Source organism: Pelecanus crispus, chromosome 13 (genome assembly GCF_030463565.1).
Source record: "Pelecanus crispus isolate bPelCri1 chromosome 13, bPelCri1.pri, whole genome shotgun sequence".
In the NCBI taxonomy this organism is placed as follows: domain Eukaryota; kingdom Metazoa; phylum Chordata; class Aves; order Pelecaniformes; family Pelecanidae; genus Pelecanus; species Pelecanus crispus.
In genome coordinates, this window is record NC_134655.1 from 14404537 (window position 1) to 14422266 (window position 17730).

At 46.2% G+C, this 17730-nt stretch overlaps 2 protein-coding genes across 3 annotated transcripts in view; one reads left to right on the forward strand and one right to left on the reverse strand.

Moving 5' to 3' along the window:
* The window catches only part of PLS3 (plastin 3), a 32180-nt gene extending 29884 nt beyond the window's left edge, over positions 1-2296 (forward strand). For both annotated transcript variants that reach the window (XM_009488638.2, XM_009488639.2), the window contains 3 exons: positions 457-580; positions 1162-1286; positions 2106-2296. In XM_009488638.2, the coding sequence (XP_009486913.1) occupies positions 457-580; positions 1162-1286; positions 2106-2238 (382 nt within the window). In that variant the 3' untranslated portion in view covers positions 2239-2296. The remainder of the gene's footprint in view (positions 1-456; positions 581-1161; positions 1287-2105) is intronic.
* A 13673-nt stretch (positions 2297-15969) lies between these two features.
* Positions 15970-17262, reverse strand: LOC104030794 (uncharacterized). Its single transcript, XM_009482608.2, has one exon. The coding sequence runs from the start codon at positions 17260-17262 to the stop codon at positions 15970-15972; it is 1293 nt and encodes a 430-aa protein (XP_009480883.2).
* Between the last annotated feature and the right edge of the window lie 468 nt (positions 17263-17730).

Sequence of the window (17730 nt, forward strand, 5' to 3'; positions counted from 1 at the left end):
CGAGGAAGGAGAAACTTAATAATGGATAAAGTTGATCATCCTTTTTCTTATCTACTTCTGAAGAATTCTAAGATGATGCAAATATATATAGCTGCATGGTAGCTCCTTATTTGTCATTAGAGGTCAGAATGCTAACTCGTGAGTTGATCCACACCTTTTAGGTAATGTGTTAAGCCTATGGAGCAAATGGTCAACGGTGAAACAGGTTAACAAGTGTCCTGAGCCCAGGCAATTTTGTGATCTCTTATTAAAGGACTTGATAGCTAGAAAGACTAAATGTTTTAACAGAAATCACACTTCAGATAAGATAGATAGATGACTCTTCCTTTTTGCTAAAGGAGTTAAATATGTGGAGACTTTCCAAGCTGCCATGGGATGCGTTGCATCCTGGCTGCACGGTCACTGGGGTTTTGGCCAGGCTCTGTAACCAATCTTGTTCTCTCTGCTGGTTCTCAGATACACGCTGAATGTCCTCGAGGACCTGGGCGATGGTCAGAAAGCTAATGATGACATTATAGTCAGCTGGGTAAACCAGACCCTGAAAGAAGCTGGCAAGTCCACCTCCATCCAAAACTTCAAGGTGCAGGTTCTTCTCTTGCACCCAAAAGGAGAGGGGTGCTCAAAATTATTTCGTTGGCTGGAGGAACAGCAGGGGCACCTTAGAAAGGGGTTTAAGCAGGACAGGATTCAGTCTGTGCTGGGAACAAAGTGGCTTCAAGCTACCAGTGAGGAGACTTTTTAGGACTGCCCATGGTGGGGCATAGTGGTGGGGCAAGAGAGCTGATGGGGTGGCAGAGGAGGGGAGGGTGGTCGGGCTCTGGGGCAGAGGTGGGGGTTGAGATGCTGGCAAACATGGGGACTAGAGCTGGTGAGCATTGTCCTTTGGGGTCTGCAGGGCAGACCTGCTGCCTGCATGTCAGTCACTGCTGCATATTTTCAGAGCACTTGCAGTAAATTGGAGTAATGATCTTGTACTATTACCGAAGGAGAAGCAGCAGTTTTTGGTTTTCCTTGTGGTCCAGCTGGGCATAATCACTAACACTGCTGCTTTGAAATGGCTTGTTTAAAGCTTGTTTTGCTGCACATTGCAGAGCAGCTGAGTTGAGGTGAGCTTTAAGGATTAGACATTCATCTTTACTTGCCTGTCCCTGTGTTCTGTAGGACAAGACTATCAGCACAAGCTTGGCGGTTGTGGATTTAATTGATGCTATACAGCCTGGTTGTATCAACTATGACCTTGTAAAGACTGGTCATCTATCGGAAGATGACAAACAAAATAATGCTAAGTAAGTTTGCTATCTCAAAAGCTTTTTTGCATTGAAAGAGTCTGCATTCCATGTGCTGGCCTTAAGCTGCAAGTGTTTCTACCACAGTTTATTACTGTGGTTTTCAATCTCGTTTAACCCGTGCCTTTCAGACGGGCAGCACTTCTTGAAATCTAATTGCTGTCCTTGTCTGTAATGCTGGAGGGAGTAGTTGGCTGGACTGTCATGCTTGTTGAGAGAAATGCAGAACAGCCCAAGCAGTTCTTAGCAATGATATTCTGTTTCTCACCTGTCCAGGCATATGAAGCGCTCTGGGTTTTGAAATTGAACCCTCGTATGTCTCATGTCTCACTGAATCATCATAGGTTGTCAAGTTTAAAGTATGCCTATTAAAACATGCCTTTGAAATGTGTGATCTGCAACTGTTCTGCAGTGGCAGAATGACAGCAAAGTTTCTTGCAGATAATAGTCTCACTTGATTATTCCTAAAGAGCAAACAGAACAGGAAATATAAATGTTAGCTGATTAATCCTTGGTTATACATGCTATCTATTAGCCCTAACAAATATTAATTACAATTGTTTTAACTGTTGGTAAAGTGAACTTGATATTCAAAGGTCATTTTGCACATTAAAGACACTTTACTATGGAAAAGGAATACAGCGAGAGGTCAAAAAAAATTTATAAACCAAACAGATGTGATATGATTTGACTGTTGCACATCTTGAATCTTAATAAAGAGGATAATAGGTGACATTGTGTTGGATAGGGCAGGCGCTGACTTGTCATTTATTGGTAGCAGTCTAAGTTCTGACCCACTTATCTTTCCATGGTGAATAGGTATGCTGTGTCCATGGCAAGAAGAATTGGTGCCAGAGTTTATGCTCTTCCAGAAGATCTTGTGGAGGTGAAACCGAAGATGGTCATGACCGTGTTTGCCTGCTTGATGGGCAGAGGAATGAAGCGAGTATAAAAGGGTTGATCCATGTAAAGGGAAAAAAAAAAAAAAAAAAAAAAACCCAAACCAAAACGCAACAAAAACCCAACCTGCCACCCTGGATGCATGAGTAGCAGATCAGCTGTGACGACGTTGAAATGCTGTTGGCCTAGGAGCTGTTGAAGTTCAAAGGACTTTGTTTTGCTTTGCAAGACAAACTCTTATCAAAATTCTCAGGGAGAGGAGTTTTAACCAACAGACATGCTCTTTTCCCAAAGAAAGTTTAACTTATCAAGAGCTCACAGAAATGCATTCATAACAGACTTGCATCTTGCAATACTGCTCTGGAGCTGTTTTCACCCCATTATTTCTCAGATACTTGGTGTGTGGGGTTTTGTTACCTCTGAGGGCTATAAGGTGGTTGGTATGAGTTGTAATGGAAACAAATCTAATTTCTATCTGCAATCCAGTTAAATTTTTATCATATGGTCCAAGCATATTCTAGGTTTGACCACTTCCTTAACTTTGCAAATAAAGCTACAGTACAAGTTGGGACCTGCAGGCCAGCTCGCAATGCTACATGAGAAATGTGTAATTAGGAAGATGGATCTTCCTCTGGTATTCTGTGTACATGGTGCTTTTTTATACATCTAACTATTTGGATTACAAATAAAGCATGGCAGTTTTCACTTTTGCTGCTTATAGAAAGGATTTTTTTTGTTATTTTGTTTTGGTTTTTTTTTTAAAGTTATACTATATATGAGAATACCACCATCCTTGGACCTCTCACAGTAACATATAATACCATGTTGCTGATGGCACAGTTACACCTGAGAATGGAAGTGAATGCATTTTTGTATGCATCTTGGTTCAGTTCTGTGCACCTAGAAAATAATTTTTACAAAAATCTGCATGAAAACAATAACTTTTTTATTTAAAATGCTGTTGGATATAAAACCATACTACACTGTGGGGAGGTTTTGTGCAGGGAAGAGGCAAATGTTATAAACAGCAGGGTTCAATAAACTGAAGAGCAAATGTGATGGAACATAAAACTATTTTTACAGATAAAAGGAAGTGTTGTCGCCAAAGGAGGAAGATGCTGTATCCATAGGATTTAATATTATCTTGCTTTGGCAAGCTGTTTGCTATATTTTGAGATCATATTGCTATTCCAAGCTATTCACAGTGATGTAATATGGTGGCAAAGCATTAGTTGAAATAAAAACATTTTAAATACATGCGCTTCTCTTTATTTACACTGACCCAGCATGGCAGCCTGTCCTCAGTTGCTTTTAGCTTTGCTTTGGTTGATGTTTTTGTTTTGTGCCAGGTCCATTGATCTATAAGATACCCTAGAATCAGGGTGTGCTTGAAGAGCTCTTGCTTTTTAATATGGACCCTGGCGGTGTGGTTATTCTCAACCTGTGTTTTGGCGAGGCTTTGCCTTTATGGTAGCTTCTGTAAAACCTTGCGCTTTAATTCTTGTTGTGTGCCCAAAGAGGATGTCTGCAGGTGTAGGGGAAGAGCCCTGTTAGGGCAAAACCCAGAAGGAGGAAGAAAAGTTGTTCCCTGTGTCAGGGGTGTGCCATCCAGGCATGTTTCCAGAAACCACAGGTCTGGGGGCGTAGTGGCAGCTGACACAAGTCTGGCATGATTTGGGTCTCAGGGTGCTGTGGTAGGAGAGGGGATGCCCAGCAGACACCAGCTGTTAGGGGAGATTTGCCTGCTTGCTGTGTCCAGGAACAGGGCTGTGGGTGCTGGAGGGATGTGGTGATCCCAATGCACCAATTCCTTTGCTTGTGCAACCCATGGGTGAGAGCCTGGGTGTCTGGTGAGCTTTGCCAAAACAGTGGCCCGACAGCGCAGAAGTCCCCAGAACCACCAGTGGCTTTGATGAAAATCAAGAACAATTTGTGTGACACTGCATTAAACAAACTTCTGTGACCTTAACTATGTAAACCTGGTCCAGGCTGTCCTCCTCCTGACCTGTCTGGAATGATTCTGCCTGCCCCTCGCCCTGGCCCAGTGGTGAAAACAGGTAGGTGAGTTTTGTGCAAGAGGCGTGTTGCAGTTTGTCTGCTGATGGAATGGTGATGAGTTTGTGGGTTAACCCAGATTACAAGTTGGTGCTGGGCCTTCTCTTTGGACATTGTTTCTGGGCAAACAAGGTGGCACAGCTGTGGGCTTAAGCCATTTCAAAACTCCTACAAGCCAAATGCTTGGAGGAGCATGGGAACCCAACTACCAGATATGTCATTCCACATCCCATGCTCCAGGTGCTGGTGCGAAGGGGGTCTGTTCCAATGCTATGTTGTCAGTGCTCCTGAACCGTGTACATGGTTGTGTACTCTCTTTTCTTTTTTAAGCAAGGAGGGGAAAAAAAACCCACCCCAAAAACCCAAGCCACTCTTCCTGTGACCTTGTCCTCCATGAGAGACTGCTGCAGCAGCAGATCCTGCTGGAAAGTGATTTCTGTTGAAGCAGATGTTACATAGATCATCTGGAACCCATGGTAAGAATTGCATAGCTTCCTTTTGTCCCCCTCTTCGGGTTTTTCAGGTGATTAAGTGTAATTGCCTTAGCAAGATTATTTGGGACCCACAAGGCTTTGTCTTGGCAGCACAGTGGGTGTCCATTTGCACTGGGTGAGTCCCCGGTGGCGCAGGTGATGCACTGCGACCACGCAGGTTGTGCAGTAGAAGCTCCCACCCCACGAGAGCTTTTTCTGACGGCTAGATGGTGTGGGCCAGTGCCAGGCAGTGGATGTGTCTCCAGTGCTGAGCCCGGGACTGGGGTGCCATCCAGGGGCGAGCGCTCAGCACTGCAGCTGGCCGGGCTCCCGGCAGGGATCGGGCCCCCGCGCTGGGGTGCAGGGTGACCTGCTCGGGGTCGGGAGGTCAGGAGAGCACGGGGGCAGACAGGGAATCACTAAAGCCTGAAAACGTGGAGGGCCATGATACTTTGGGATTTGCAAGTTTGGGACTGGAGGGCGTGGAGCTGCAGCTTCTTGGAGAAACTTCTGGTTTTCGTGCTTGAAAGATTATCTATTCATCTATTTTCCTTGCTTGGTTTGAAAATGATGGTCAGAGTGAGATGCTGCCTTCTTCTGAGCCCCCCTTCTCTGGTCAGAAATCTCCGTGTGCCCCTCCTGCAGCTGGTGCTTCTGGGCTGCAATGCCACATGCCATCTTTCCTCATCTTTAATGGCCAGATGCAAATCTGCTATTAGATGCTGGTCCTTCAGAGCATGTTGAGAGGCTCGTGCTGCTGGGAGCACAGCAGGGAATGCTCCATTAAAAGCAAAGGAGGAACAAGTTTCTTTGAAGCAGCTGCTTCTGTACCATTATGTCTCATGCGGGCTGCAGAGATGAAAGTTTATGAGGGCTAGCTGAGTGATGGGGACTTAATTTTTCTATGCGTAAGAGATGAAAACAGGGCAGGTGAAAGGGAGGAATTTAGCAGGGTGCTGGAGAGGGGCTGGTGCACCTGAGAGGAGACATGCAGGAGTCCTGCCTGCTGCAGGGGTCAGGGCATGGGCTGCAATGGCACCAGCTTGGGAGCACCGGGTGTGCCAGCAAACCCTCTCAGTGGGTTATTGCATGAAGCCTCACGTACAGCCAGCTGGGAACTTTCCACTGGTACAAGTTTTTCATAAGAGAATATGTAAACAAAGCTTCCCACAGGAAATCATGTATATTTTCACTGAAGATGGAGCAATATACCTAAGTAGAGTCTCATCCATCCTGCTGAAATAGTGGTCTAGTTATTTATAGCACTGGTTGGAGGTAAGGCCAAACTTCTTAGACTTTGGAAGTGACCATGTGCATCTGTCCGTCCTTGCTGCTTTTGCCTCCTGGTACCAGGTTAAAGGGGGAAAAAAGGATACTCTGGCAATTACTGAATGGGAAAGCATCTCCTTCTTGTGCTGGATGTATTTAAGAAATGGGCTAACTCAAAGAAAAGTTTTGGGGCAAAGCAAAGCAGACATGTCATGGTGAAGGTCCAGGGCAGGCAGGATAAACCCCAGTGCTTTCTCAAAAAAAAAAGCCCCTAGCAAGCAAGCTTTCAAAACAGTTTCTGTTTTGTCAAACACTTCTAAAAGTTTCTAGCAGGAGCCAGAGATGTAAGCTTTAGCACATTTCTTTGCTCCTGCAAGTCTTTTTGCTCTTTCATATTCAATTATTTGTTTTTTTATTTATTCAGTTACTTGCTTTTGTTTATTCAGTTATGTGCTTTTGTTTCCAAGGTTTTTTAGCAGTGTCAGCTTTGTTCATACTGAACTATTTCTTTTTTAAACAGTCAAGCTTGCTGCTGCCTTTCTGAGTGTGTGTTGTCCTTAATCTCAAGGATCTCCTTCAAATGTCCTTCCAAGCCCAGACTGCATCTTCAGGGCCTGTGTTTTTTGATGGAAATTTTTCTTGTGTTCTTTGCAAGTTTCATTTTTTTGTGGTTAAAAATTGTAGCCACATGTTCTTGCTGAGCGTGCTGTGTACAATTTGTTAAGTATTTCTATTGCTGCTTTGTCATAGCACAGAAGTAGCAATTTTAGTGGCGCTCCTGTTCAGTGTTTAATGAGGTGGTAGCATAAAAATGGAAGGAATATTTTCTGCAAGCATCCAGAGGAGTTAAGGCTCTCATTCATACAAACTTTTCACTAATTTATATTTTTCAATGGAAAATATCTAATTTTGTAGGGACTTCAAAAAATTGCTGAGGTGGATTTTGCTTGCTTGTTTTTTACTTCTGCCTTTTTCTGTTGCAGATCGGTAGCAGAGAGGAATGCAAAAGCAAGGAACAAACTGGGGATTTTTTCCACTGCCTCCCAAAGTATGTGAAGTATGATGGCACCGAATGAGCAAACAAAATGGTGAAACAGCACAAACAAAACGTAAAGCAAAAACGTATTTACAATTGAATACTTTGCACAAACCTAGTCACAAATCTCATAACCAGGAAGACGCAACACGTGTGGTTTTGTTGTGCAGCCCCAGTTTGTCCCTTCACTGGTTAAATGGCAAAGGTTGGTCTTACTCTGCACCCTGTGGCAGGTTTCCCTTGTCAAAATGTGCTCATTTGTGTGTTTTCAGCACTAAGCAAAGGTTTATTTCTCTCTTACCTCTTATCAGCTTGGGATAATTCCTCTAAGGACAGGGACTATAGTGTGTCTGCCACAAATTCTGTTGCTTCCTTCTGCGAACCTCAGTAAACACTGGGAATGTCTTGTGGCAAGTGTTTACAGTGATAATTGCTGAAAACTTGGTCATCTCTCTGCAATGTTATCTAGGTGTTCCTGCTTTTAGAAGTCAGGTGAGAAATAATCACTAAAAACATCTCGGAGGAAAAGCTGAAGAGCTGTAAAGAACATCATTCCTTAGATCTGGCTATGCTGCCACCAGCCTTCATGGCTGATGGCAAGGTGTCCTGGTTTTGACTGGGATAGTTATTTTTTTTCCTAGTAGCTGGCATAGTGCTGTGTTTTGGATTTAGTATGAGAATAATGTTGATAACACACTGATGTTTTAGTTGTTGCTAAGCAGTGCTTACACTAGTCAAGGACTCTTCAGCTTCTCATGCCCTGCCAGTGAGAAGCTGGGAGGGGACACAGCCAGGACAGCTGACCCAAACTGGCCAAAGGGATATTCCATACCATATGACATCATGTTCAGTGTATAAACTGGGGGGAGCTGGCCGGGGGACGGACTGCTGCTTGGGAAGTGGCTGGGCATTGGTTGGTGGGTGGTGAGCAATTGTTGCAATTGCATCACTTCTTTTGTACATTATTTTATCATTAATATTGTTATTATTTTCCCTTTCTTTCCTGTCCTATTAAACTAACTCTATCTCAACCCACAAATCTGACTTTCTTTTTTTTACTTTTTTTTTTACTTTTTTTTTTTCCCTAATTCTTTCCCCCATCCCGCTGAGGGGGACAGGGAGTGAGCAAACGGCTGTGTGGTGTTTAGCTGCCTGCCAGGTTAAACCACAACAGTCCTTTTTGACACCCAGCATGGGGTGCAAACAGTTCAAGATAATGACAGATCTGACCAGAATGTGTTGAAACAAATTTGTGATAAGCATTCATTATATTACTTTAATAGCAACTGGTTGCCATGTTGATTCATTTGCTCTCAGAGTTGTTGTGCTTGTTCTCAGAGTTGTGCTGTCTAACACCTTACTTGCCATATGCATTCCCTGTGGTGCTGGTTATCACCTCTGGGAGTTGGACCAGCCGGGTTAGCTCAGTTGGTTAGAACATGGTGCTAATAACACCAAGTTCACAGGTTCAATCCCTGCTTACTGCAGGGGGGTTGGGCTCGATGATCTCTCAAGGTCCCTTCCAACCCAAAGCATTCTGTGATTCTATGATTAAAGTTATCGCTTTGCTGTACTGTGTAACACTTGCTTATGGTATGATAAAATTATTGGTTGTGAGATTGTACTCAGCACTGCCGTCATCCCCGTACTTTGGGAGCCATCTCTTGGAAACTATTAGTAATCACACTTTTCACCTCTTCTCCTCAGAGAACCAATCTATGGGGGAGGAGGGAGGGACACTTTCTCCCACTCCTTCACCTTCCCTTTATCCTTCAGGCTAGTTACAACAGCTCTTGAGAACTTTGAGTATCCTTGGGACATTCAAACCAGCATGGTCCTACTGCTATGTCTCCTGAATGTGGTTCAGGTCTTATTTAGGGTTAAACAACTATTTAAGAATATAATCTAGAGATCTACCCCTGTGACAGGCACTGCAGCTGCTCCAACCCCAACGATGGGCACTGCGGCTGAACCAGAGAGCCAACCCATGCCAGTATCAGTTGCCTCTATACACAAGAAGAAATACACAAGATGATCAGCTCGTTTAGTAAGGGATGAAGATGAACGAGGGCCATCGTGAGAACAGGAGGGGGAAGAGGCAGAACCCATAAATGAGATGGTAACCACCCGATGCCTATCCCTGAGCGAGCTGCGAGATATGCAAAAAATATTTCAGTTGTTGCACAGGCGAGCACATCATCACCTGGCTGCTCTGATGCTGGGATAATGGGGCCAGTAGCCTGGAATTAGAGGGTAAGGAAGCCAAGCAGCTGGGATCCCTTTCTAGGGAAGGGGGCATTGACAAAGCAATTGGAAAAGGGGCACAAGCGCTCAGCCTCAGGAGGTGAAGGAAAGGTAGCCCTTTAAGGAAGATGTTATATGTCATCCAGGCAAGTGGACTGCCATGGAGAGAGGTATCCAGTACCTGAGGGAATTAGCCATGCTGGAGCTGATTTATGATGACCTGAACAACAAGCAGTTATCCAAAGATCCAGATGAAGTCAGGTGCATGCGACCCATGTGGCAGAAGTTGGTATGGAGTGCACCGTCATTGTATGCCAGCTCATTGGCAGTAATGCCCTGGAAAGACGGAGAAGGACAAACAGCAGATGAATTGGCTGGCCAACTCCATCAATACGAAGAAAGTCTCTCTTCCTCCCTACGGGCCTGCAGAAAAACTGTCCTGAAAAACTGTCCCGGGAATTCCAGCAACTGAAAGAGGGTATGTCCTACTCCCCACCTGTACGCACCAGTATCTTAGCCATCAGGAGTCAGTGTCCTTCTGCTCAAGAGAGAGGATATAGTGGATACACACCACAGGCCAACCTATGGTTTTACCTGCGTGACCACGGGGAGGACGTGAGGAAGTGGGATGGGAAATCTGCCTCAACCCTAGAGGCACGGGTAGGTGATTTGCAAGGAAAAACAATCACACGATGGGGTTCTTCCAGGAAAATTGCTGCTCCAGTTTCCGATGGGCAGTTCCCCAGACAGAGTAGAAGGGCTGATCTTACTCCTGATCTTAATGAAGGAAATGCTGACTTGTATTTACAAGAAGGGAGTAACGAGTAGTATGACCAGTATTAGAGGGGCCCTGCCTCCAGCCAGGTGGAGGAAAGGGACAACCGGCTTTACTGGACTGTGTGGATTCTATGGCCTGGCACATCAGACCCACAGGAGTATAAGGTTCTAGCAGACACCGGTGCACAGTGTACCTGATGCCATCAAGCTATAAAGGGGCAGAAACCACCTGTATTTCTGGAGCAACAGGGCGATCCCAACAGCTAACCGTACTGAACCGGCTGAAGTGAGCCTAACTGGGAATGAGTGTCAAAAGCACCCCATTGTGACTGGCCCAGAGGCTCCGTGCATCCTTGGCATAGACTACCTCAGGAGGGGGTATTTCAAGGACCCAAAAGGGTATAAGTGGGCTTTTGGTATAGCTGCCTTGGAGATGGAGGAAATTAAACAGCTGTCCACCTTGCCCAGTCTCTTGAAGGACCCTTCTATTGTGGGGTTGCTGAGGGTCAAAGAACAGCAAGTGCTGATCGCTACCACAGAGGTGCACTGGTGGCAATATTGCACCAACCAAGCCTCCTTGTTTCCCATCCATAAGCTGATTTGTTGACTGGAGAGCCAAGGAGTGATCAGCAAGCCTCGCTCACCTTTTAACGGTCCCATATGGCTGATGTGAAAGTCTAATGGAGAGTGGAGGCTAACAGTAGACTATCGTGGCCTGAATGAAGTCATGCCACTGCTGAGTGCTGCCTTGCCAGACATGCTGGAACTTCAATACAAACTGGAGTCAAAGGCAGCCAAATGGTATGCCACAACAGATATTGCTGATGCATTCTTCTCAATCCCTTTGGCAGCAGAGTGCAGGCCACAGTTTGCTTTCACTTGGAGGTGCGTCCAGTACACCTGGAATTTGACTGCCCCAGGGGTGGAAGCAGAGCCCCACCATTTTCCATGGACTGATCCAGACAGCACTGGAACAGGGTGAAACTCCAGAGCATTTGCAATATGTTGATGATGTCATCGTGTGGGGCAATACAGCAGAAGAAGTTTTTGAGAAAGGGAAGAAAATAGTCCAAATCCTTCTCAAGGCCAGTTTTGCCATAAACCAAAGTAAGGTCAAGGGACCTGCACAGGAGATCCAGTTTTAAGGAATAAAATGTCAAGATGGATGCTGTGAGATCCCAATGGATGTGATCAGCAAAATAACAGCTATGTCTCCACCAACTAGCAGAAAGAAAACACAAGCTTTCTTAGGCGTTGTGGATTTTTGGAGAATGCATATTCCAAATTACAGTCTGATCATAAGCCCCCTCTGTCAAGTGACCCAGAAGAAGAATGATTTCAAATGGGGCCCTGAGCAATGACAAACCTTTGAACAAACTAAATGGGAGACAGCTCATGCAGTAGCCCTTGGGCCAGTCTGGGCAGGACAAGATGTAAAAAATGTGCTCTACACCTCAGCCAGGGAGAATAGCCCTACCTGGAGCCTCTGGCAGAAAGCACCAGCAGAAACTTGAGCACCAGTCGACTGCTGGGGTTTTGGAGTTGGGGATACAGAGGATCCAAGGCCTGCTATACTCCAACTGAGAAAGAGATATTGGCAGCATATGAAGGGGTTTGAGCTTCTTTAGAGGTGATTGGTCCTGAAGCACAGCTCCTGCTGGCACCCCGACTGCTGGTGCTGGGCTGGATGTTCAAAGGGAGGGTCCCCTCTACACATCACACAACTGATGCTACGTGGAGCAAGTGGGTTGCACTGATCACACAAAAGGCTCGAAAGGAAACCCCGGTTGGCCAGGAATCTTGGAAGTGATCATGGACTGGCCAGAAGGCAAAGATTTTGGAATATTGCCAGGGGTGGAGTTGATGCATGCTGAGGAGGCCCTACTGTATAAAAAACTGCCAGAAAATGAAAAGCCATATGCCCTGTTCACTGATGGGTCCTGTTGTATTGTGGGAAAACATCAGAGATGGAAAGCTGCTGTATGGAGTCCTATACAACAAGTCACAGAAACTGCTGAAGGAGAAGGGGAATCGAGTCAGTTTGCAGGGGTGAAAGCCATCCAGCTGGCTTTAGATATTGCTGACTGAGAAAAGTGGCCAGTCCTTTATCTCTATACTGACTCATGGATGGTGGCTACTGCTCTGTGGGGGTGGTTGCAGCAATGGAAGCAGAGCAACTGGCAGTGCAGAGGCAAACCCATCTGGGCTGCTGCATTGTGGCAAGATATTGCTACCCGGGTAGAGAACCTGGTTGTAAAAGTACATCACATAGGTGCCCACGTACCCAGGAGCCAGGCCACTGAAGGACATCAAAACAACCAGCAGGTGGATCAGGCTGCTATGATTGGAGTGGCTCAGGTGGATCTGGACTGGCAACATAAGGGTGAATTATTTAGAGCTCGGTGGGCCCATGACACCTCAGGCCATCAAGGAAGAGATGCAACATATACATGAGCTTGTGATCAACAGGTTGACTTGACCATGGACACTATTGCACAGGTTATCCATGAATGTGAAATAGGTGGTGTGATCAAACAAGCCAAGTGGTTAAAGCCTCTCTGTTACGGAGGATGACGGCTGAAATATAAATATGGGGAAGCCTGGCAGATTGATTATATCACATTCCCACAAACTTGTTAAGTCAAACGCCATGTGCTCACCATGGTGGAAGCAACCGTCAGATGGCTTGAAACATATCCCATACCCTATGCCACCACCTGGAACACTATCCTGGGCCTTGAAAAGCAAGTCCTATGGTGACATGGCACCCCAGAAAGAACTGAGTCAGACAACAGGACTCATTTCTGAAACAACCTCCTAGACACCTGGGCCAAAGAGCATGGCATTGAGTGGGTATATCACATCCCCTATCATGCACCAGCCTCTGGGAAAATCTAACGATACAATGGACTGTTAAAGACTACACTGAGAGCAGTGGACGGTGGGATGTTCAAACACTGGGATACACATTTAGCAAAGGCCACCTGGTTAGTCAACACTAGGGGCTCTGCAATTGAGCTGTCCTTGCCCAGTCAAAACATTTATGTACAGTAGAGGGGGATAAAGTCCCTGTGGTGCACATAAAAAATATGCTGGGGAAGACAGTCTGGGTTACTCCTGCCTGCGGCAAAGGCAAACCCATTTGTGGGATTGCTTTTGCTCAAGGACCTGGGTGCACTTGGCAGGTGATGCAGGATTATGGGCAAGTCTGATGTGTACCTCTGCAGGAAATCCAGATCTGTGAAGTGCAAATAAACAGTGTTGACTGTGCCTGGTGGCCTGAAGGACAGGGTTTGTCATCGCTGTTACCGTGAGCACCGGACACCTTGGTTGGGCACCAGAAACAGTACTGATGGTTCTGGAGGTTGTGGGGCTGTTCCTGTGACCCGGCATGGGGAAGTGCTTCCTGCAGAGCAGAGGGGTTTCCCCCTGCAAGGGGCTCTGTGCCAGGCAGGGGTTTAGCCCACCAAGGTGTTCTATCTGGCCAGGAACATGTTGCATGTCAATAATCTTGCAAAGGAAAAAGCATCCAAAAATACTTAATATTTCTGGATGTGACTACAGTGGGCAAGGGAAGAGCTATAGATATCACCTGTCTGGACTTCTGTAAGGCCTTTGACATGGTTCCCCACAACATCCTTCTCTCTAAATTGCAGAAATATGGATTTCATGGACAGACTGTTCGGTGGATGAGGTATTGGTTGGATGGTCGCATCCAGAAGGTAGTGGTCAATGGCTCAATGTCCAGATGGAGATCAGTGACAAGTGGTGTCCCTCAGGGGTCCGTACTGGGACCAGTACTGTTTAATGTCTTCATCAATGACATAGACAGTGGGATCAAGCGCACCCTCGGCAAGTTTGCAGACACCACCAAGCTGAGTGGTGCAGTTGACACGCCTGAGGGATGGGATGCCATGTGGAGGGACCTGGACAAGCTCAAGATGTGGGTCTGTGTGAACCTCATGAATTTCAACAAGGCCAAGTGCAAGGTCCTGTACTTGGGTTGGGGCAGCCCCTGATATCAATACAGGCTGGGGGATGGAAGGGATTGAGATGAGTCCTGAGGAGAAGGACTTGGGGGTACTGGTGGATGAAAAGCTAAACATGAGCCAACAATGTGCACTTGCAGCCCGAAAGGCCAACTGTATCCTGGGCTGCATCAAAAGAAATGTGGCCAGCAGGTCAAGGGAGGTGATTCTGCCCCTCTACTCTGCTGAGGTGAGACCTCGCCTTGGGGTACTGTGTCCAGCACAGGAAAGACATGGACCTGTTGGAGCAGGTCAAGAGGATGACCATGAAGATGATCAGAGGGATGGAACACCTCTCCTACAAGGACAGGCTGAGATAGTTGGGGTTGTTCAGCCTAGAGAAGAGAAGGCTTTGGGGAGACCTTATTGCGGCCTTTCAATACTTAAAGCAGGTTTATAAGAAAGATGGGGACAAAATTTTTAGCAGGGCCTGTTGCAATAGGACAAGGGGTAACGGTTTTAAACTAAAAGAGGGTAGATTTAGACTAGATATAAGGAAGAAATTTTTTACAATGAGGGTGGTGAAACACTGCACAGGTTGCCCAGAGAGGTGGTAGATGCCCCATCCCTGGAAATATTCAAGGTCAGGTTGGACAGGGCTCTGAGCAACCTGATCTAGTCGAAGATGTCCCTGCTTATTGCAGGGGGGTGTTGGACTAGATGACCTTTAAAGGTCCTTTTCAGCCCAAACTATTCTATGATTTTGTACCAGCTTGAAGAAGGCCGTGCCTTTGAACCTGTGCTGCTGAAGCTTGCATGACTTCTCTGCATCCATGTGCCACTACAGGACCTTATTTGCCAATTTAACAGAACCGAGTGGGGCGTTTGGGGTGGCTGTGCAGGGGATGGTGAGTGAGGAGCAGGGGGAAGGTGAGGATGGAGATGAGACTGTGATCAGTGTTTAATCACTGAAGAGAAAGGGGCGTAGTTTAACCTTGGCTCTTATACTGTAAATTGAGTTCATCGCTGACCATGTGGCTGCTCATGGCTCTGATGCAGCACATACATGGCATGAGAGCTTTATAGTGCAGGATTTGGGCTGGTTTTAATATACTCAGAGAAATGGAAAAATCCCTTTGGGAGGATGAAGAAGGCTAATCTGTGTGAGGGAGGAAAGAAAGGTGAATGCTGCTGTGATGAAGGCATCATGATGACCTGTCAGTATTCCCCAGCAGCTGGAGGGAGGTGGCTTGGGGGTATGGCACTGGTGTGATGCCATGCCAGAGCTCATCAACAAGGGAGACACAACTTATATAGACCATCCCTGAGACAAATGAACTCTTTGCAGAGGTAAATGCAGAGCCATGTTAGCTGAGGCTCAATACTGTGACGAGCAGCTGAGTGATAAAATGTTTTACTTGGTGACATTTTCACCCACTCCTCCAACACTGTCTTATATTCTAACAGTGAAGCACCTCTTGTGCCGGCTGTGAGAAGTTACCCCATGTTCACAGAGATGCTGATGGACTGAGCCTTTTCTAGAGGCTTTTCCATATGTGCTGGAACATATGCAATTTATTCCTATTTCAGCTGTACTCGCAATATCCCCAGCATGGGCTGAGCGCAGGAAAGCAGCCCTTCCCTGAGAGGTCACATGTGGCTGTGGTCAGCTGGGAAACAGGGAGGACAGAGGCTGTGGTGGGGTCACACATCTTGGCCCCGTGTCACCCAGTACAAGCCCCAGCCCTGAACTTGTTAATGTGAGCTTCTCCTCTGCATGTGAACATTTACATTGAATTTTGATATTAGCATTTCAGATTTGAGCATTGCCCATGAATGAAAGCATTTATTCCTATATAATAAAATCCCTCTATTTCCATATAAAGCCCACCTGTAATGAAAACCATTGTTTACAAACAAATAGTGAGAAAAGAAATAAGTGGCCTCCACTTTATACATTGTCAAAATGTGACCATGGAGGTGTCCCATCCCCTTGCAAAATACCATGCGTGGCAGACAAGTGCCAGCAGGATGACCTTGCTGGGGAGAGTGGGGGGGCTGGGAGCCACGCTAGTACCAGCCACCCTGCACTTGTCTTCATTTGTCAGCTCAGGTGGCACCATGCAGTCCATCAGGTCCCCTGGATCAGGGACATTGAGCACTGTCATGTTGTGAGGGCCCAGGAAGGCACAGTGCAGCCCTTCAATCACTCCCCTGTGTGTTGCAGTCCACCGCCAGAACCAAAGCATCTTGCAGTCACATTTCCAGGGGTTGTGGGATAAAAACACATACTTCAGTTTTGGCAGTTCAGCGAACAAGCGGATGGGGAGGGAGCTGAGGTTGTTCTTGCTCAGGTGAAGGAAGTGCAGCTTGTTTAAGTATGAGAAAGCAGAGTCTGAGATTGAGGAGATCTGATTGTTGTTCAGGTACAAGTTTCTCAAGTTCAACAGATGTCTGAAGGTGCAGTCGACAGCAGTGATTCTGTTGGCTTCAAGGTGCATGGTCTTGAGCTGGATCAACCCATCAAAAAGCTGATTAGGCAAATCAGCGATGAAGTTGTGTCCTAAATTTAACATGCCCAATCTGAGAAGCTTTGTAAAAGCGCCATTTTGAATGATCCATATCCGATTCTTTCTGAGATTCAGATCATACAGAGTTTCCAGGTCCTTCAGGGAATCTCTGCCAATGGCTTCTATGTGGTTACCCTCCAGGGACAGCCTCGTGAGGCTGGAGAGGTTCCTAAAGGCTTGTGGGACATACCGCATGTTATTGGAGGCTAAATTGAGTCTTTCTAAAGAAGGCAGGTGTGAAAATAGAAGTGGATGGATTTCGAAGATATTGCAGTGGGACAAGTCCAGGCTGATGAGGTTTAATAGTCCTCTGAAAGTGTTTGCGTGTAGGTAGGTGAGGCGTGAGTTCCTGCTGAGGTGTAGCTCTCGCAGCTTTCTGAGAGCATGGAAGGTCCCCGGGGACAGGAAAGTCAGATTGTTTCCATCTAGCCAGAGGCTGTGGAGGAAAGTCAGGTTTCTGAAGGTATTGGTGGTGAGAATCCGCAAATTATTATTGGAGAGGTTTAGAGAGACTGTGGATGCTGCTGTTTCTCCAGGGAGAGCTCTCAGTCCGGCTCTGTTACAGTAGATAATCTCTTCAGGTGCACATTTGCACATGCTTGGGCATGAATCAGAGATATTCAGACTCAGTCCAGCCTTTGCTGCACAAGTAAATATAAGTATAAATATAACAAGAAAGAACATGACCAGCTACAATTCAGCCACCACAGCTAATACCTGATAGATAGTAGAGAAGGAGGCAAGAAAAAGAACATGTACCTGTTGGATAGGTGAACCGTGAGCATTGCAGGGTTGGTTGGGCTCTGCTTTTAGTGCACAGTGAAAATAAATTAGCTGGTTCTTCCTGCTGCAGACCAATGGGGATCAAGTCTTTACGCAGATAAAAGCCGATTAAGTGCTGCCCTGCTGTAAAGAGCATTACTGAGAGGCAGGGAGATCTCTCAGTAGAGCATCATGGTCTGACAGTGTTTTTTCCCACCTTCTGCCCCCTGCAAACAGCAGCAGGTAACAGACTTCCTTTGGGATCTGTCTGCAAGAGGCTGCTTCTCCTCAGTTCATCACTGTTCTCAGGATCTGCTTGGCAGTTTGCTCGAAAAACGCTCCGTGTTGGGGGTGGGGGGGGGCATTTTTGTACTTTTCTCCAGTTAGGGC